Here is a 21161-nt window from a genome sequence, read left to right as displayed (position 1 = left end):
GATGGGGCAGAGGAAGAGGGACAAGCCGACTCCCTGCTGAGCAGGGAGCCCAACATGGGGCTCGATCCCAGGACCCCTGTATCATGACCTGAGCTGAAGGCAGATGCTTAACAGACTGAGCCACCCAGAGCCACCCAGGCACCCCAGTTAGTCACACATTCTTTTTTTTTTTAAGATTTTATTTATTTGACAGAGAGAGAGATCGCAAGCAGGCAGAGAGGCAGGCAGAGAAGCAGGCTCCCCGCCGAGCATAGAGTCCGACTCGGGGCTCGATCCCAGGACCTGAGATCACGACCTGAGATCACGACCTGAGCTGAAGGCAGAGGCCTTAACCCACTGAGCCACCCAGGTGCCCCTAGTCACACATTCTTAATGATACAGATTCCCCAAGTGTTGCAGCTAGAGAAAAATTGCTAAGAGATAGAGAAGTTTGGGGAACCACCTTGGTTTGCTAAGTCATCTGTACAGAACCTAGCTAGGAGTTTTCAGCCAATGGACTCTTCCCTCCGATCTCTGGTGGTTCAGGGACCAGCAGCCAGGCAGTCTCCATGTCTGCTTCCTTGGCATTAGGTACTATAAAAAGCATTGCCCCAATTGCCTAGAAGCCTATTTTCTAAAATGAGTAAGTTAGGAAAACACACAAAACCAGCACATCAAATACCATAGAGACAAATTCTTCTAAGTAGTTCTTCTTGTGCCTGCTTCTAATTTGGGTATAGCGGGGGCTCCTTGCTCTCCCCAAACAGCCACCAGCTGCTTGCACTAGTGCTGGAAAAAGAGAGGCTGTGCTGGGGGACTGCCATTAGCAGAAAGCTGCAAACATACTAAGGTCTTAGGAAAGAGGGGGACTTTTGTTTTTATCACTGAGTCCTGGGTTCTCAGAAAGAATGCCAGGTGGGAAGATGAATGTGAGTGATTGAGAACCATCCCTTGAATGATCTTAGAGACTTTATTTGGCAGGTATCTCAAGCCAAGGAAACTGTTGGTATAACTTATAACAACCATCCAGACATTTTAAATGGTAAGGGCCTGTGCTGTGTCAGTTTTAAGAACACTACTCTAAAGGGGCTGTGCTCTCTGCTGACTATTTGTGATCTCTATCTCTACCCGGAGAACACACTATAAGGGAGAATCCAAAGAAAACTTCCTTGTCTGTTGAAACTACTAGTCATGACAACCCGAATAAACACCGTGGAGAAATCTCTCACTCCGTTTCTTTTCTTATATAGAAACACCCATCTGGTAAGAAATTTTGCAAGAAAACGAATGTCACATGTTTGTTTCCAGACGGGAGGAAGGAAACGCATACCTCCCTCCAGCAGAGTGATCCCCAGACCAGTAGCATGGACATCACGAGGGACCTTGTTAGGTGGGTTCCGGAGCCCTAACCCAGATGCAGTGAATCAGAAATTCTGTGGCAGGGCCCATCAGTCTGAGCTGGAACGTCCTCCCAGGTGATGCTAATGCACTTAAATTTGATGGGCACTGCCCGAGGTACTCCAGGTGTGGTGTTGGAAGGCCCTCGGTACCACTTTGCCTTAGCCTTTGGTCCTAGGATGGGTAATTAGGGAGCTCGCTACAGTTCTGCACTGGATTAAGCTGTTTAGGAGAGGCACACTCGGTCCGCTATATTTAAGGCGCAGGAAGTTGTTCCTGCACTCATAGGTCAAGGGCTCGCTTCCCCTTTTGCCTCCCCACCTGGACCGATCAAAGACTGGGTTGAATTTGAGACCCGGCAGGGGTCGCTGCTGCCCACCAAGAAAGACCGAGGGAGCGTGGCAAGCGGAGCCCAGAATCTTTGACATCACACTAAGCTCCTCCTTGCACGCACACATTACACACACACACACACACACACACACAAACATATACAGACATACACAGACCTCGGACTCCCCTCTGTCCGCTCTCTCCCTCTGCCCCGGAGCCGTCCCCTCCTCCGGCGAGCGCGTCCACGGCGCAGCCACCCGGCGAAGAGAGGAGCGCAGCGGCGACCGGAGCGCGAGGAAGCCGGCGCGGAGCAGGAGCGGCCGCTCGCCTGAGCGCTCGGCGGCGGCAGCGGCCGGGACACCCTCGGCGGCCCCTTGGAACAGCCGCGCCCGCCCCCGCCGGGGCCGGAGCGCGCGGAGCCGCCACCCGGCACGCTCCAGCGGCCCCTGCCACCCCTATGAGAGAAGCAGAAGCCGGACCAAGGAGCCGGACACTCGGCAGCTGGACTCCTCCGCAAGCCCAAGCGCCTCCTCCGCCCGCGCCCCTCCAGCGCCGGTGAAGCGAAATGCAACCGCCACGCTCCTGCTGAAAGGGGAAGGGGCCGGCGCCATCCCCTCGCTCGGAACCCGGCCCCCGCGGCGGCTGCGCGTCCCGGCCGCGGGCCCGCAGGTCCCCGGAGTGAACGGGAGGAGGAGGAGAAGAAGAAGCTGCCGGCCCGGGGTTGGCCGGGGCCGGGGAGGAGGGACGGGGCGGGGGGAGGGCGCGGGGGGCGGGGAGGGGGCCCCGGCGGATAAAGATGGCAATGTCTCTCATCCAAGCGTGCCGCAGTCTGGCTCTCTCAACATGGCTGCTTTCCTTTTGTTTCGTGCATCTGCTCTGCCTGGACTTCACCGTGGCTGAGAAGGAGGAATGGTACACCGCCTTCGTGAACATCACCTACGCGGAGCCCGCGCCGGACCCCGGGCCCGGAGTGGCGGGCGGCGGCGGCACGGAGCTGCACACCGAGAAGACTGAGTGCGGGCGCTACGGGGAGCACTCGCCCAAGCAGGACGCCCGCGGGGAGGTGGTCATGGCCAGCTCGGCCCACGACCGCCTAGCCTGCGACCCCAGCACCAAGTTCGCCGCCCCGGCCCATGGCAAGAACTGGATAGCCCTCATCCCCAAGGGCAACTGCACGTACAGGGATAAGATCCGGAACGCGTTCCTGCAGAACGCCTCCGCGGTGGTCATCTTCAACGTGGGCTCCAGCACCAACGAGACCATCACCATGTCCCATGCAGGTAAGCGCCCCGGGCGGGTGTGCCGCGGGGGAGGGGGAGCCCCAAGGGATGTGGGGGCTGAGAAGGATCCAGCGCCTGCCTCCCGGCTCCTTTCTGGGAAGTCTGCGCAGAAGCCGCGTGTCTGTTCCCTGGACCTATTAAGTTTTGCTTCGCGTTACTTCGGGGGGTTTACAGAGCAGGACTAATCAGATCCGAGCAAAGGGGGAAACCGGAGAATGTGTTCCAATTAGCATAGCGCCGCTGCGACGTGGGTTCGCCGGGGTGGGCTAACTTTCCCGAGGAGGATCTGGAACGTGAAGTTTGGGGGGCAGGGCTCGCATATGGTTCTCAGTTACTGACCGGCCCCGCACCTGTTTGGAACGGTAGATCCGATAACTCAGCGCGGCACGACTGTGTGCATCGGGTACACTCCTGGTGCAGGCGTTTGTGTGTCGGGAGGTGGGTAGAGTTACTGGGGCTGGCCGCTCACCACCGCTAACTTGCTCCGTCAAGTCAGGTTTCAACCCTTCCTGGGAGATTAAGAAGTTCCCCACCCCCACCCCCCGCCGGGTTGACGCACGTCGTAAATAATAATAAAAGTCCTGTGCTCTGTGTCATTCGGAGAAGCTGACATGCAGGCACAAAGGTAAATAATCCTCAACCAGCCAAGAAGAGCATGGTGGCCCTAAAGTTATGCCTGCTTTTCCAGTATTGCATTATCCTTTGCCTGATTGGGAGATTAAATATGCTGAAGGTTTTTTTTCTGGCAAGAATGAGGCGACTTCAGAGTAGAAAGAATAAGATTTTCTTAATGACTGAGGGGTGCCAGAGCTAGAAATACATATAGAAATAAATACTAAACTCGTATTTATTTACCCCTGGTCCTGACATAGCACTGCTTCCACGGTAGGAACCAAGGGGTGGGGGGGAGTCCTCTCCAGGCTTGTCAGCCTAACTAGCTACTCTTAGCAGACTGGCTTCCTTCAGTTGGGCCCTCCTTCCCCAGAGGGGTTCCTGGGTTGAGGCTGTGGCATCCATTAAGGGGGGTGGGGGAATAGAAATGACAAACGCATTTTCTGACTGGAGTTGCCTGATCAAAGATGTCATTTTCTTTAAAAGCTAGGTTTTAATAAACAGTGCTGCTGGTGAAATGGAACACCAAGCTTTGGCTCTATTGTTGAGGGGGGGAGTGCTTTCTTGGGGACAAGTTTTCCTTCTGAGAGCTGTATCACCTGTAGTCAACACCAGCTGTCTTCAACAAAGAAGCTGTCAACCTTAACATAGGTAAAATAGGGAAAGTTCAATGCTTTTAACACATAGGCCAGAAAAGTGCAGTTCCTTAATTAATGAAGAGGACAGGCAGTTCACTTAGAAAAGCTATGATACAGCATTTAGAGGCACTTGATGTTTTTTCTTGAGCTCAACAGTTTTGTAGGAGAAAAGATGGTACCCCAACATTTGAGTCCTAGGAACGTTACTTAAACTTGATGATATACAAGGATTTGGAGGACTGTGGAAGAGCACTTTAGGTCACGTAAAGTATCTTTAAACATTTAGTATTTAAACTCTGATTTGAGGGGTTGTGAAGGAGGTTTGCTTTTTTTTTTTTTTTTTTTGGTTCTCTAAATTCCAAGAGGATTGTTAGCTAATTTGCAGGATTCCTTAAATGTTTCTGTGTGCATATGCATGAAATGTTAAACGTGGCTTCTTCGAACAGAAAGAGGCATCATTTATTCCTGTCTAAAAAGGTTCTCCAGAGCTGCCAACACATTGGATCAATTAATGGCTTGCCTGTTCTTAAAGAAAGCAGTAGGCTGATTTTTCCATACAAATGCTTAAGACAGAGTGGGAGTAAAGGGTTTGGTTGTAGTTTGAAAGTTCAAGGCTAAAAATGTAAACGAAATTCTTATTCTGTTTCCAAAAATGTGTTAACACCGCATCTGCTAATGGCCATGAAACTTCCATATTATCATTTGACATATTGCCACATTAGGACTCTGTATTCACTTTGGTCAGAGATTGCATTGATTTCTGCTAAAGTCTCATTATTAAGGAGATACATGACTGGGTAGCTTGGCAGACCCTTTACTTTTAAATATTTCTCCTGAATTTCAAACACTGAGATCCCAGCACTGATCTCGGTGTTCATGTCTTACCCTCAGCTCCAGAACTTGAAGGCTCTACTTTTTCTAGTTAAATATAAGTCCTGTTTCTAAATTCATCTTAGGATATGGTGTACATTTTACATGGAAATCACTATCCTTATTTTGTGAACATAGGGTAGAGTATGCCAGAGGATCTTTACATTTGCAAACATTTTTAGAGTCCCCAGAAAGCTAATATCAGCCTTTGCCTGTTTTTCTTGTTTGTTTTTAAATCTCACCTCTCCTCTAAATCCTTTATTTTTGGAACTGATAGCTTTTAGGTGAGAAGGTCAGAATTTAGTTATGCAACCCATCGTGTAATATCTATGCATTTGGGGTGATATGACCCCGACACACCTACTACCTTGAAATTCAGTTAAATGGAAATTGGTTCCTCTTCCCCCTTTCATACAGACTCTTTAATTTTCTTCCCCCTGCTGAAATTACTTTGGGTTTCTGCCACTTCTGCGATTATGGTTTCTCATTCACAAAGACACAGATTCTCCTGGAATACACTAGTAGTTTTACTTGGTAACCGGTTTTTAAAGATCTTTTAAAAAACAGGACTGCTTTAGGGAGAGAGAACTCACATTTACAAATTTACAATTCACACATTTAAAGTCTGCAATCTAAGGGCTCTTACTATACTGAGACTTGCACAACCCTCACCGCCAATTCCAAAAAGAAACCCTCTGCATTAGCAGTTCCTCCTCATTCCTCCCCAAACCCCTAGCCCTAGGTAATGACTAATATACTTTCTGCATATTGTCCTATTCTGGACATTTCATTTACAGATGGTCCCCGAGTTAGAGTTGTCATGGTTTGACTTTACGATGGTGTAAAGGTGATATGCATAAAGTAGAAACTGTACTCTGAGTTTTGATTTTTTGATCTTTTCCTGGGCTAGCAATATGCAGCTTGAGCCAGCAGCCAGCTAAAGCTCCCAGCCACTCAGTCAGGAGGATAAACAACTGGTACACTTACAACCATTCTGTACCCATATGACCATTCTGGGTTTTTTTGTTTGTTTTACTTTCAGTGCAGCATTCAATAAATTACATGATATCTTCAACACGTTATTATAGGCTTTGTGTTAGATGATTTTGCCCAACTGTAGACTGTGTTCTGAACATGTTTAAGGTAGCCTAGTCTGAGCTGTGATCATAGGTTAGGTGTATTAAATGCATCTTCAACTTACGATGGGTTTATTGGGATGTAACGCCATTGTAAGTTGAAGATCTATAAGTGGAATCACATAATACGTGTTTTTTGTGACTGGCTTCTTAGCATAATGTTTTCATGGTCTGTCAGTGTATAGCCTGTATCTGTCAGTACTGCATTCCTTTTTGTTGCAAATATTTTATTGTACAGATATACCACATTTCATTTATTCATCAATTAATAGGTATCTAGGTAACTTCCACTTTCTGTTTATGAATAATGCTGCTACGAACGTCTATGTCCAAATTTGTGTGTGGCCATGTCTCTTGGAATTTCTGGGTCCTGTTGCAACCTTTGGAGGAACTGCCTGATTGTTTTCCAAAGCAACTGCCTCATTTCATACTCCTGCCAGTGCTATATGGGGGTTCCATTTTCTCCATATCCTCATCAGCACTTGTTACATTTTTTACTTTGGCCAACGTGCTTGTTGAAGAGTGGTATCTTCATTGTGGTTTTAAGCTGCATTTCCCTGGGGACTAAGTTTCTCTCTCTCTCTCTCTCTCTCTCTCTCTATATATATATATAATTTTTTCCCCCTGCTTTTCATTTGGCTCCTTTTCTACTTGCTAGCCATCACTTGTGCTTTCCTGGACTTTGAACTCATACACTTTTTGTCCTACAGAAGAAAAAGATCAATCTACCTCTTCCGATTAAACCCATGGACCACAGATTTCACATGTCCCCTATAAAAGGATGTGGGGAAGTGCCTTTTTGGTGCTTCAGAGAGCCTCTGCCTAAGTTTTCCTTGAGTAAAACTATATAGGAATGGAGCTTCTGCCAGTGAGAGTAAACTGAGTGATCTGTCAAGGGAAGTTAAAGGCCCTGAGACCCCACTTATCTCCCTGGAGCTGGTCAGATGCCTGTGAACCTTCTGATACAGTCTGAGTGAGGAAAGTCATATCAGAAATCTATAGTTGCAATTTTGGGAAGTGGTTAACTAGTTAACCTCTGGAGCCAACCACTTGGGTTTGTGTCCTTGCCCTCCTGCTTTTACTGTGTATCTTTTTTTTTTTTTTTTTAAGATTTTATTCATTGAGAGAGAGCGCACATGTGCACAAGTAGGGGAGAGGGAGAAGCAGGTTTCTTGCTGAGCAGGGAGCCCAATGTGGGGCTCGATCCAGAGACCCTGGGGTCGTGAATTGAGCCCAAGGCAGATGCTTAACCGACTGAGCAACCCAGGTGCCCCTCTTACTATGTATCTTTCAGCAAGTGACTCTACCCCTCAGGACTTCAGTTTCCCTATTTGTGAAATGAAAAATGACAGTACCTACCTTGCTTAGTAGGGGAATTAAATGGGCCGATGCATGTACAGGGCTTCCCTCTGTAGCTGGTATGTAGCGGTCAATAAATGTAACCCTTATAAACATTGTGCATAGTGATACACAGAGCCGGAGACTGGATCCTCAGACCCATAGGGTGCACTGAGGCCCTGGGAAAGATCACTTTATTTAGTGTCTCGTGCTTTGATGACCGGAGTGGCAGTGCTGATTTCTGTTTATAGCTTCTGTGATTTGAGACCAGGCATTCCTGCCCCTTCTGATGGTTGGTGAACTTCTGAGAATTCTCCTGATGCATAAGTGCTCTTTCTCTTGGCTGAAATTGCAGTCTCCTCCTAGCAGGGACCTGCGTGATAAACACGGTAGAGCTGGAGTGTATGGAGACAGTTGGTGACTGGGTTGTGACATTGAAGGAAGGATACATTTTTTTTTCCTCCTTTTTTAAAAGAATGTATTTGCTGTCTTTGTCTTTTGTTAGTGTATAGTGAAAGGGAAATGAGAAGACTAAAGGTCTAGCTGAATGGGAAGAGCTTTTGAGGGACTTGGTCCCTAATAGTCCTTAGAGATGACAGAAGGGAAGAGATGGTTGAAGTAATTGTTTAGAGCTCGATGAGGAAGAGCCCAGGATGGAGTAGATCCTTTGTATGCTAGGACTTGTCCAAGGTTGGAGGAGAAAACAGGAAGCTTACTGACACTTTCTTGTTTTGGTGAGTGCTAAGAGTTTGATTTATGGGTTCATGGTTACATTTGTGGCCATTATTTAAATTTCTAATTTCTAAAGTCTACATCTGCCTTAATCTCTGTAAAGGAACTAGCTGCTATAATTATTTTTTGTCAGGACTCCTAATATTCTAGGACGTGTGGTTTTGTGTGGTTTTGCTTAGTATGTTTGCATTAATTCTCTTCTTGGCGTGCTGTAGTTCTTTCTCTGGGAGGTAATCATGTTGACCATGACGTGCTTACTCTGTCAGGCACGTTGTAAGCACCTGATGCGTATTAGCTCATTTAATTTTCCCAACAACGCTCAGGTGGGTACTATGGTCCCTGTTTCATAGACCAAGGCGCTGAAGCCTAGTCAGGAGAGGTGCCCTGCAGGCAGCAAGTGGTGGAGCCAGGCTTGCAAACCGGAGTAGTGTGTCTCCCCAGTCTATGCTTATAACTACTGCTCCATATTCTCTCAACTTGAAAGGACGCTGTAAAAAACAAGACGGGGACTGTGATGACTTGATACAGGAAGTGAGCTAAAGCGGATTCTTCATTCAGGAACCTTTAACAAGTCTATAGGCTGAAGGCGTTGTTGACTCACAGGCTGCATTTTTGTGCTGGAAGACATGGGACCTTATGTTTCGGGTTCTCCGCCGCCCGACCTGCCTCTGATTGGCTTTGGGCCAGTCGCGTTTTCTATTCCGGATCTCTGTTTTCTCTCTCTATAGAAGGTTTGGGTTAGTTGATCTCCAAGAGCTGTTTGAACTCCATAATTTATTCCTTATGCATTCAAAAAAATCAAGATATTGCTACAAAAATTCAGATGCCTGGCTTTCTTCATCACAAAAACTGACCGGGATCTGTGTCCCACATGGCAGCTGCCAGCTGGAGCAGAGCAGTGGCTGGCCTTTGACATGGGCAGGGCACTCTTTAGTTGGCCATGGTCCCTATCAGTTCTGGCCTGTGCCACTCCTTTATGCCTCTGCCTCAACCCGAAGGCCAGTGGATTTGGGGTCCCCGCTTTATGGAATCAAACCAGGGTTGGTGAAGAGAAGTTCTAGAAAACATACTTCCTTGGTAAAGGGAAGTGTTCGCAGGGATAGAACTGTATGAGGGGAAGAGGCTTCCTGGGGTAGATGAAGCTCTCTCTTGTGTTCAGATTGAACTTGAACAGGGTTGTGGAAGTGCTGAATATAGGAGTCATGCCTTGAGGGTCTTCTGAACCCGAGCACCTATGATTCTCTATCATTTGGATATTTCAGAAACATTTAAGAGCCTCCAATTCCACTTCGCTTTTCTGTATGTGTCTTAAGAGGAAAATACCATTCACGTTTGTTCTTAATCTCCCAGGCCAAACAGTCTCCCCCTCCATTTAATGTTTATATACTTATTTATGTGGCATGAAACTACGTTTTCACCTGTCTCTGATGGCAGACAGACACCCAATAGCCAGGAATTCCAGACTCTGTTACTAAAAGCCATAGTTCAGTGTCAGTGTTAGGTAACATTCTTGGCATAGTAACTTAATTTGGCCTGGGCATTTCAAGAAAACGTATGGCTTGCTCACTCAGTTCAGGTCCTAGAAATACGTATCTGGGGGATTTGGAAGGAATCTTACCGTCTGCCTTCCAGTCTTTAGTAAGCATTCCGTCCTCGTCCTCCTCTCTCTCGATGGCTCTGTTCTTAAAGATCCCCAGACTTCTCACAAAGGAAGGAATTTTATGACCAGGAAGTCTGGAAAGATTTAAAAAGGACCTGGGACTTTAGAACTCCTTCTAGTTTTTTAGGAAGGAAATATGTGGCTCTTGATGCAACATTAATTTTGCCTAGAAACCAAGCTCCGTTTTTGAAAAGGAGCATAACCATTATCATTGTATTTCTAGAGATAAAACTTAGTATATAAAGAAATTAATATTTTAATAGCCCCTGAAAGTCTTCAGCTTATCCCTAGAGATGCTCCATCTCACATATACTCCAGAGGCCAACTTCCCCTCCTGCTGAGTGACTGAGGTGATACCAGAGTTCCCTATATTTGATCATGTGAATTGAGAGATGGTAAATTTGAGTTAAAATGGAACTCAAATCCTTTCAGATTATCTCTGCTCTTGAGGATTTTGTTGGTAATATAAAACCCCGAGAATAAAAAGGCCGCCTTGTGCTGCGCGATTGTTCTTTATGAAGCTGCAATTACAGTGGTTTTGTTCCATGGAAACCTTGACTATAGGTATAATGTCATCTTTTATTTTAAACTCTAAAGAATTAATCCGTTGGCAGTTTAACTTAAGGTAAGTGTGTTTTACAGATTGAAATCAAAATATTAATGATTAGGTTTCTAGTTCTTTTTTCTATGTGAGAGGAAAGGAAAGGGAAATTTCTTTTACTTCAAAAACATTGGTAATAAATTGATTTCTGTAAGTATCTTAAAATTTTTTTGTGTTTTCCCTAAATATAAGTATAGAAACACTTTTTTCAGTAGAAATAATCATTTGTCAAAAAATTAAAGCTTACGCATTAGATTGTTAGCCTTTTTTGTTCATACATTTAATAAAGGTTAAAGATTAGAAACAATTTTGTGTTAAATGTATGGCTTATTCATGTCCTTTCCAGGCAAAGATCTGTAATTAGTACATGTTTTAGGTAAGATCCAGGAAATGTTTTGTTTTTTAACCAATACAGCCTATGTCTCCACCATAAGTAACTTTTTACGTAGTTCACTAAAGCACTATTGAGAAAGCAAAGATACATTTTTCTAGGTGCTGACTTGCACAAATCCCTTTTTTTCCCTCAAAATTTTCTGTTTTTCTGGTCCTCACTTTCCACGGAAGATATTCCTCTGGCCATTCTGTGGCTCTCTGAACTGTCTAAACCTCTATCAGGAATGTGATTGCAGGTGGCCTAAAGAGTAGTGGAACAGGAAAGATGTTTTCCCCTTTATTTACCAGAAAGCTGCTTGAAATGTTCTTCGTCCCAGATACACACAGGACTGGCTGCCCCTGTCAGGTCCCTTCTCTAAAGTGACCTCACCACTAAGGCACTCCCAGCTCCTCTACTTAAAATAACAGCTTCCCTCCCCCACTCACCAGCCCCAGCACTCCCCTGCTTCATTTTACTTCTCATTAACATTCTATTGTCTCTTCCCAGACTCCCTCAATACAAGAGCCACAAGAAACAAGGCTTTAGACATTTTTTGTTGAACGTAAAGTTCCCAAAGCCTAGAAGGGTCCCTGGTGCACCGAAAGTGCTCCAGAAATATTAAGATCAGTTAAATAACCTGGAGACTGGAAAGATGGGCCATGTTAATATGTGTCTAATGTCATGAAAAAATATTCTATGACACTTAAATTTTTCTTTGCTTTTGACTTACCTAAGTGAAGTCAGGCAGATTCTAATCAGTCTCCTGCTAAAATGTTTATTCCTCCTGTAGAACGTGGCAGGAAGTTAAGTGCCTGGTTCATGTCCTTGGTCTAGAGGGAAAAAAGACATAAGCAGAAGGGTATCAAAAACAAGTTGTAACCAAATACTGTTCTGTACATGTGTTTATTGTCCTTCTTTAGAAAAAAATATTTTTCTCTTGTTTTAAATGAGAGACATATGCTTTAGAGAAAAACTTGAAAATATGGAAAATTTAAAAAGAGAGAAGATAATAAAAACCATCTATAACCCAACCACTCAACTTTTTTTCATTATGTGGATACATATTTACTTTTATCAAATTGGGAATATATTGCATATGTTTTATAGCTTTTTTTAAATTTAAGGATACATTTTTGAAATTTGTTTCCATAATATTTCTGTGACGAGCCCACTTTCCCCCTACATAAACAGTGTTGCTGTAAACATCCTTGCGTACCTAAAAATGGGTGCATATCCAGGATTACTTTCTTCATTCCTGAATATGGGGTTAGTTAGAGGTTTTTCATGGGTTGCTGTAGAGCAGGGTTTTTGGTAACCCACTTAGTGAAGTCTTCAGAGGTAAGCCACTCACTAGGATGGTTCCACGGAAGGAGAAAGAACGCCTGTCGGTTATGGGGCTGCTGTGGGGCCCTAGCATAGCTTTCCTGCATGACTTTGCTCCGAACTAGACCAGTCTGGCAGCTGGGCCAAGACACATGGAAGGTGGCGAATCAGAAGAAATGAAGCCTGGGAAATAGAATCATTGGGGCCACAATTGGCGGAACCCCGCTCTGTTCCCTTACATTCATCTGAGTCTTGGAGATGTTAAATGCAAATTGAACAGCATGTTAGGAAATTCAGGTTTCAGTTTTGGCTCCATCTCACACTGGCTTTACCATTGGCAGGTGACACCCTACCACCCAGGGGTCTCATTGTCTTCCATTTGAAAGTGAGGGGCAGGAGGCTGCTGGAGGGGGATGTGGTTTAAAGCTGTGATTGTCCACTCTGGCTGCACGTTGTAATCACCTGGGGAGTTTAAAAATTATGCTCAGGTTCCCCAGTGCAGAAATTCTGATGTCATTAGCCTGGTGGCCAGAGGCCTCTCCAGACGAGTCCAGTGTGCAGCCACGGGTGACAGCCACCACACTGGGTGAACCTAAAGGCCTCCTCGAGTTCTTACATTCCATAGGTCGTAATAATTTAAAGAAATACTGATTTTTACCTGCATTCTACATGAGAACGTTTTAAATTTCAGGATGATAATGATTAAAAGTATGAGGGTGTGTACAATAAGGATTATTTCAAGACATGAGTTAGTGATTCACTAATAATAACCAGATTTGGGAGACCAGCAGGAACACAGATGGCAAACACAGCAAGCACAGGGAAGCACACAAACTTCTGTAACAAATCAAAAAGTACAGTAATGAGTCAGAAAAGATGAGACATTTTAATTAAGTTGGGTGAAATTTCACGGATGGGCTGAATGTTCGTGATCTTGATTGTAGGCTTCTGGCAGAAGAGGCAGAGATGCCATGTTGTTTTGACTGAGTAGGAAGTATCCCATTTGGTACATCGTGATTGTCCTTGCCCAGGTCGCAAGGCCGGATACGGTGGTGATGGTGGTGAGAAAGACTGTTCTGGGACACAGTTGGCCTGGGTCTGGACCCTGACAGTCACTTGCCGAGGGAGACCTGAAGCACCACAGGTATGGAGGTAGAATCTTGAAGTCCTCCAGTTGGTGAGAGTGATGGGAGGACCCTGGGGTGTGAGCACAGTGCAAAAGGAGCTGCTAAGAACTAAGGGCTGTGCAGGGAGGGCTGCAAGCAAGTGATGAGCCCAAGTCTTCACCTGTGAATGAGCCTCAGGTGTTATCCATCAGAACTGTTGGGAACCCAGGCAATGCAGGAGAGGGGCAACTGTGAGCGTTTAATGTTTTTTGTTTTTTTTTTTTTTAAGATTTTATTTATTTATTTGATAGACAGAGATTACAAGTAGTCAGAGAGGCAGGCAGGGAGAGAGGAGGAAGCAGGCTCCCCGCTGAGCAGAGAGCCCGATGCGGGGCTCCATCCCAGGACCCTGAGACCATGACCTGAGCCGAAGGCAGAGGCTTTAACCCACTGAGCCACCCAGGTGCCCCTGTGGGCGTTTAATGTTAACTAGGGTTATTGTCAAAAGAAATACATTGGACTACAATCTGACCAACTGATTCCCAGCCATCCTGATCTCTGCCTGGACGCTGTCATCCCGGCCGATGTCCAGCTTCTGTCCCTGCCCTCTGCAGTCTGTTCCCCATGCCGCAGACAGAATGAAGTCTCAAAAATCACAGGACATCGCTCTCTGGCTCCAATCTTCCGGGGTCTGCGTATCATACTTGGAACCAAGTCCACGTTCTTGCTGCCACCCGCAGGGCCTGGCCCGGTATGGCCCCTGCCTGCTGTCCAGGCCCATCTTCCAGGCATGTTTCCCCATCCTCCCGATTTCCCAGCCCCTCTTGCTGCTCCTCAGATAGGCCCAACATGTGGCTGCCTCAGGCCTTTGGAATGCTTTGTCCTCCCCTTCTCTGGTACAATTATTATAAATTTATACAGCAAATCATCTCTTCATGAAACATCTCTTTATACTTCTGAAATGTGTGAGAAGGATTCCCAAACAGGAATATCTGGTAGACATTTATCTCTTTCCCCCTTATTTAACCAACTTGTTTTGTTCACTTCCATATGCTCTTATGTCCCCTGTACGTGTAGAATCATGGGAATTAAGCACCCAATGGGCAGGGAGAGTTACCCAGTCACCACACTCAATTTTTCGCAGGTTTTCCCAGAGTTTTGCATGACTTATTCCTTCATATCAACTGACTGCTCGGCTGACCCCTTTAATCCAGAGTTTTCTCTGACCATGTAAAGTTCTGTGGGGCTTTTTTTTTTTTTTTTAATCTGCTACTCATTTTCTCCTTTATTCTCCCTTATGTTTCTTCATAGCGTTTATCACCATTTGAAATTGCTCTGTTATTTCACTCATTAAGTTACTTGATTATTGTTTATCTACCTTAGGAGACTATAAGCTCCATAAAGATAAGGTTCTTGTCTTAACTGCTATATTCCTGGAGGCTGGCACATTCAAGGCATCCAGTAAATATCTGTAGAGAATGAGTGGGTAAAGGAAAGGTGGACTATGTACCCATCCGTGATTTCCAGGTGCATTGCTCACCTAAGGGACGAAGTAATGACTCCATATACATTATTGGCCTTATGTTGAGGGACATTTAATTTGAGTGATTAAAAATGTTGTTTCTTTTCCTGCCCACAACAGGGCCTGTGGTAAGGGGATTTGTCTGCTGCCAGACCTGAACTTAACCTTGATATGATGCCTCCTTCCTTACAGGGCCCACGGAACGATTCTTTCCCTGTTCATTATTCTCAGCAGATGGAAAGGGCCTTTTTCTTTCTTTCTTTCTTCTTCTTCTTCTTCTTTTTTTTTTTTTTTTAAGATTTTATTTACTTATTTGACAAAGAGAGAGAGGGAACACAAGCAGGGGGAGTGGGAAAGGGAGAAGCAGGTGCCTCGCTGAGTAGGCAGACCGGTGCGGGGCTCAATCCCAGGACCCTTGGATCATGATCTGAGCTGAAGGCAGATGCTTAACGATTGAGCCACCCAGGTGCCCCAGACCTTTTTCTTTTGTCTTCCCTTCATGAATGTTGGGAGGTCTGGAGTGGGAAGCCAGTCGTCATTTTCTGAGATCTTCTCCAGTCCTGCCAGTGTGTCTCAGGAGACCTGGATGCCTACTGTCCATTACCTACAAACAAGTGTGTCTCTGTTCTGAGGCCCTTTGCTTTGGAGGTCTGTAAGGGGTCTTTTTATAGATAATGGGATAGAAATGTCCTTTGGCATCCGCTGTTGTGAAATACAGCAAGAGATCTGAAAGAAGTAACTGGGCATAGTGCTGCTTGGATGTTTTTACTCGGAATTGGGCATCTGGTAGACTTCATACTTCAAGGGGACCTGGAGTGTTACTGCAAGGAAATGTTATAGGTTGATGGTAAACCCTACCTGTATCATTTATGAATCTCTCTCTGTGTACACACTACTTCATTCCAGAAGAATCTAAAGTTAATGGGGCAGGAGCAAGGATATCAGGATTTCTCCAAGTGAAGGAAATAGCAAATGACAAATGATAGTGAGATATGCCCAATTGTGACCTTTTGGGCAATGAGAGAAATCTCAAGTTTTCTCTTAAACCTAAGTGAGAGGAATTTGTTAAAGCAACTGTTGGTTGCAGCATTGAGGCTTGCTCTAGGATGAATGTAATTTCCTATGTATTTGTATGGCTGTACTTTTTAGCTCTTAAGAATTATATGCATGGAGTTTGAAGCAGTTAGGTGATATAATTCCTATCAATTTGAGTTTATTTCTATAGAAAACACATATACTGAATCATTACTTTGTTCTTTCCTTTCATAAATGCATTGATTATATGAAGCAGATTCTATTTTATTGAGATGAATTCTCTCCTACTGGACTGTGAGGTGTCTGATTAAGGTGCTTTATGCCTCCAGCCCCCTGCCCTGGTAACTAGCACAGGTTTCCTGAATGATTCCCCATCTGTGGTAATATTTACTAATCTGGTGAATTTTGACCCATCTCGATGCCATTCACCTGGTGGCAGGCACCTGGCCTTGATACCAAGCATTTAAAGGAAATACTCAGCCTCTGATGAGGCTCACCTTGCAAACACTAAGCCTGCACAGGAGAGGTAAGTGTCCCTCTCACGGGGCCATGCTCAGAAACAAACAAACAAACAAACATGAAATGATGCTTTATTGCATACAAGCCAAGTTCTGTACATTAAAAAGTCTTTAGTATCTTTCATCCTGTTGACCTTTACGACTATCTTGAAAAACCATTTACCTAATTAAAACTTGATTCTTTTAAATTAGAAAGTCTTATTCTCTTTGGTAAAATGAAATGATTCTTATAATTTGGTTTATTGCTGTCTGAAACTAATCAGCTTTCTTCCTTTTTTAGGGAGATACTATATTAAGTATATCTTAGCTTATTACTCAGGAAGATTTTTGTGTTTTATTTAGTCGTATTGTGAAAAATACGCTGTAGGTAAAAGGGAAAAGCCATTTTCTTTAGTGAAGCTAATTAGAACCTTTGAAGCATTTTGAACTGTAGCATAACCATGAGCCTGCTCATTATTTTTATATTTAATCTTTGAAAAGGTGGCATATAGGAAAACAGCTGCTCAAACTCTAGCCCTTGATTGATAGATTTGCTTACTGAGATGGGGCATCATTTTTCAAAGAAAAATTAGCGCTGAAATAGGCCATTACCTTGCTTGGCCTATTTGGTAACCACCATATTTCTAAAAAAGATGTGTTGTCACACAGGGGGACTGATTGGTCATGGTGGTGGGGGGTGTCACTGTCAGCTCTCCTTCCACTGTCCTATGCTTCTGGGTGAGTCTCAGCCCCAGATTCCATCCATCTTTTTCAAGGAATGGGAATTTCTGTTGAAGAGGACATGCTTCCTCTCTGTAGCTAACAGGCAATTTGAAGAAGCTGCTATCTCAACCCCGTGTAGCAAGTCTTCCGTGAGTGTATGGTGTTTGCTGTAACTGTACTCGAGGCTGAGGAAAACCTGAGATTCAGGGAACCAGAATCATCTAAAACTGGTGTTCAATTGCCAAGGTGACGAGGCAACAGGGTTCAAAGGCAAGTAGGTGTGACCTAACCCTCTCTGCCTGCCCATGCCTTGCTGTCTAGCAACTCAGTGACGGACGAAGTCAGACTATGACTTGCTATTCATGAGTTTAAGGCCATTCAACAGGCCTAACACCAGTTCCCCAGGGATTAGGCCTGCAGATCAGGAGCTCTGACATAAATAAATAAATAAATAAATAAATAAATAAAATAAAATGCTTCAGGTAAGATAACCAGATGATAGCTGGGAGCCCCATCAGCTGCTGCTCTGGGGGTGGGGGGCTTCGTATTGTGGCCATTCTGAATAGCCATTGTGCTCTTTCCATGTGCCGCCAGCTTCTCTCCCCAGGGAAGGCCACTGAGGAAAATTCTCCTTTTCTGAATAAGCCCAGACATCCTTTCAGCAAATCACCTCTTCTGGCTCCTGGCATGCATATATATATATGTATAATCTTAAAATATATATATACACACACATATATATGTGCATATATATGTGTGTATATATATATATATATATTTTTTTTAAGATTTTATTTATTTATTTGACAGAGACATTGAGAGAGGGAGCACAAGCAGGGGAAATGGGGAGAAGCAGGCTTCCCTGCTTAGCAGGGAGCCCGATGTGGGATTTGATCCCAGGACCCCGGGATCATGACCTGAGCCAAAGGCAGACGCTTAATGACTGAGCCACCCAGGCGCCCCACCTAGCTTATATATTAAATCTGTCTGTGCCCTTGTTTATTAGAAGAACTCTACAAATCTTGGTTGGACTGAATAGATATTAGAAGAGAGTGGACACTCGTTGTGAACACATAAGGCTCTAGACACTGTATTAGGTGTCTTTCATACTTGACTCCTTTCACAGACCCTGAGAGTTGGAAACTTGCCCAAAGGCACAGATGGACAAAAGCAGGGCTGGTATTTTAATCCAGATCTATGTAAATTTCAAGTATGTCGTGAGGCATGTAGGATTTCTTTGACTTTCTACTAATTTTTGTTTCAGTGTACTTTTTTGTAAGGGGAAAAAATTCTTTATGGATAATAAGCTGTATAGAAACAGTTTCCCATAAGAATTGGGAAACTTAGTCTGCCATTGTTAAATTTATTGGATATCTGCAGCAATGTAATTCCTTGGTTGCACAAGAAATATTTCTTATTGAAGTATAAGGTATAAATGACTATGGATTTAATTGTTCCACAAGTCAAACCTTGTCCCCTGTGGATATGGTCATGTCTTTGGTATATTATAGTCTTTGTCTGTAAATTGTGGCTTAAAGAATAGTTCTAGTTCAAGTGATTTATTTCCATCAGTTAAAAACGACAATGTTCTTAGAGAATTGCATCAGGCTCCTTTCTATTAATCCTATTAAAGTAAAAGGGCCTCTGTAAATTTCTACCACTGCATGTTATTTTTAGTTTTAAAAGTAAATTATTCCCTTCAAATTTATCCTACTGTGATTTTTTCCTAAGTTTGTAATGACTCTTAACATTTGCAAAGCACTGCCATACCCCATGTACCAGAAAAATATTTCCGGGTCAAAATAAAAGAATGATACTGTTACTGTCATTATGGGAATTTAAAAATAGGTGTGTGTATACGTGTATGTATATATAGTATATGGTTTAGAATTTTAATTGGACTTGGATGATGTCTGATTCATGTAATCCCAGAACAGTTTTGCTTGCTCATTAAATTGCTACAGCCTTGATTTTAAATAAGATTTTCTTTAATTGGGTTTGTGGTTCTCCATGCTCAGTAATTCACTTGTCTATTTTTAGTGTTCTTATGTTGCTTATTTTAACATTCCTAGTATATTCTACTTGTAAGATTCTTATTAGAGTACTCCTGAGAATTTTTTTTCTCTACATATGTACATTGTTTTACCTTGTTCACAAATCTCCCTGGGGGCAAGAAGGCTGAAAAGGCCCTTATAGTGTGAGGTTATGTCTGCCTGTCAGTCAGTGGATTTGTAATTTTTTCATCTATATTATCAAAATTACCCAGATATTACTTATATTACTTAATTAACCACAAAATAGACTTTTACTGAAAGATTTCAGAGCACATCAGTTTTGATAATTTTATTTTATTGACAAAAAATATGAATTTTTTTTTAAGATTTTATTTATTGGCAGTGAGAGTGTTTGCATATACAAGCAGGGGGAGGGGCAGAGGGAGAGGAAGAAGCAGACTCCCTGCTGAGCAAAGAGCTGACATGGGATTCCATTCCAGGATCCCTCCATCATGACCTGAGTTGAAGGCAGATGCTTAACTGACTGAGCCACCCAGGTGTTCTTGATATATGATAGGAAAAAAAAGGCATGGTTAATGGTATTATATTATTTGTAATAAAAATTGGGCTGGGAGTAAAGAGTAAAGCAGACCTAATTAATTCCCTTTTTCCCCTTATTTTATGAAATTATCACTGCCACTCGTTGATCACTATGTATCTCTCATTGTGCTATGAGCTTTTACATAGATTATCTCACGTAATCCTTTCAGAAACCCTCTGGGGTTAGAGTACTCTGAGCACAGATGAGGTTATTAAGTTTAAGCAACATGCCCCAAATCTTACTCTTAGTTTGGTGGCAGAGTTGGGACCTGAGCCCCAGTGAAACTACAGGCCCTGAGCTTGGGCACATGTGATGGGATGGATTCCCTCTCTTCAGGCTGCAGTGAACTGTTACAAAGAAGATAAATGAGAGTTCCTTCTATTGGCATGGAAATACGTTTACTTAGCTTGCTATGTAAGTGCAATGCATCTTGGGCAAATCCCCTAACATGTTGAGCCTCCGTGTGTTCAATTTTAAAATAGCAATCAATATGGTACTTACTTAGCAAATTTTGTTGAATCTAAAATGCCCCTGATTCTAAGAAGTAAGAATATCTTATGTACACTGAGAAAAAAACAATATCACAATTTTAACATGGTATTGATGATAAGCATTCTGATTTCACAGATGTTAAAACGTAAACAACAACAACAACAAAAAACTTCATGGACTTGAGCTACCATGTCATCAGTTTGTGAGACTTTTATGAGCATGATCGGAAAGCACTTAGTGTAAGACCTTTTAAATGATTAAACATAGCACCATAAAATATTGATAATGCACCAGTATATAATCTAAGAAGAGACATGGAGTTTATTTCAAAAGAACCAGTATTAAACTAGAAAAATATTCTCAAGACAATAATTAAAAGCTTGCTGGTACCAACTAGAGCATGTAAGGGTTAGCCTGGCTGGAAGACACCTGCAGAAGCCTGGTATGCCGCAGTGCTTGGAATCAGAAGTGCTCCCCAGGTCTGAAGCAGGCACAGGCCATGAGCAGTGCGGGGATGTGGGCCCTGGATTCCCAAGAGTGATTCCCAAGAGCGAATCTCCGCTGCTCGAGATTCTGTTTCACACCATTCCTCCCTGGATGGTGTGCTCAGGAGGGATCTGGAACCACTTGGCTGTGAGGGGCGGGAGAAGGGATGCCAGTTAATACAGTGTGAACCATCATGCTGACTGTAATGGAAGGTGTAATTGATGTGTGGGGATGTGTCAAAAGACCACCAGGAGAGCTGAAGGAACAAAAGTGGGGAGTGCGCTCTCTTTGCCTCGGCCCAGGGTAATGACATTTTCATCTTTCAAAGAAAGAACATAAGACATCCTATTGAATGGATGAATTAAAAGCTAGTTAAAATGGTTGGATTTTTTCTAGTTTTCTGGGAAACTATCCATGTAGTAAGGAGGCTGA

The 21161-nt window shown here is 43.9% G+C and overlaps 1 protein-coding gene across 1 annotated transcript in view; it reads left to right on the top strand.

The window, feature by feature from the left end:
- The first annotated feature begins 2504 nt into the window (after nucleotides 1-2504).
- The window catches only part of RNF150 (ring finger protein 150), a 261433-nt gene continuing 242776 nt past the window's right edge, over nucleotides 2505-21161 (top strand). Inside the window, exon 1 of the mRNA XM_080796182.1 lies at nucleotides 2505-2990. Coding sequence (XP_080652308.1) covers nucleotides 2507-2990 — 484 coding nt within the window. The 5' untranslated portion in view covers nucleotides 2505-2506. The remainder of the gene's footprint in view (nucleotides 2991-21161) is intronic.

The sequence above is a fragment of the Martes martes genome, assembly GCF_963455335.1.
Source record: "Martes martes genome assembly, chromosome: 2".
Classification (NCBI taxonomy): Eukaryota; Metazoa; Chordata; class Mammalia; order Carnivora; family Mustelidae; genus Martes; species Martes martes.
This window is presented reverse-complemented; position numbering and strand designations above follow the sequence as displayed.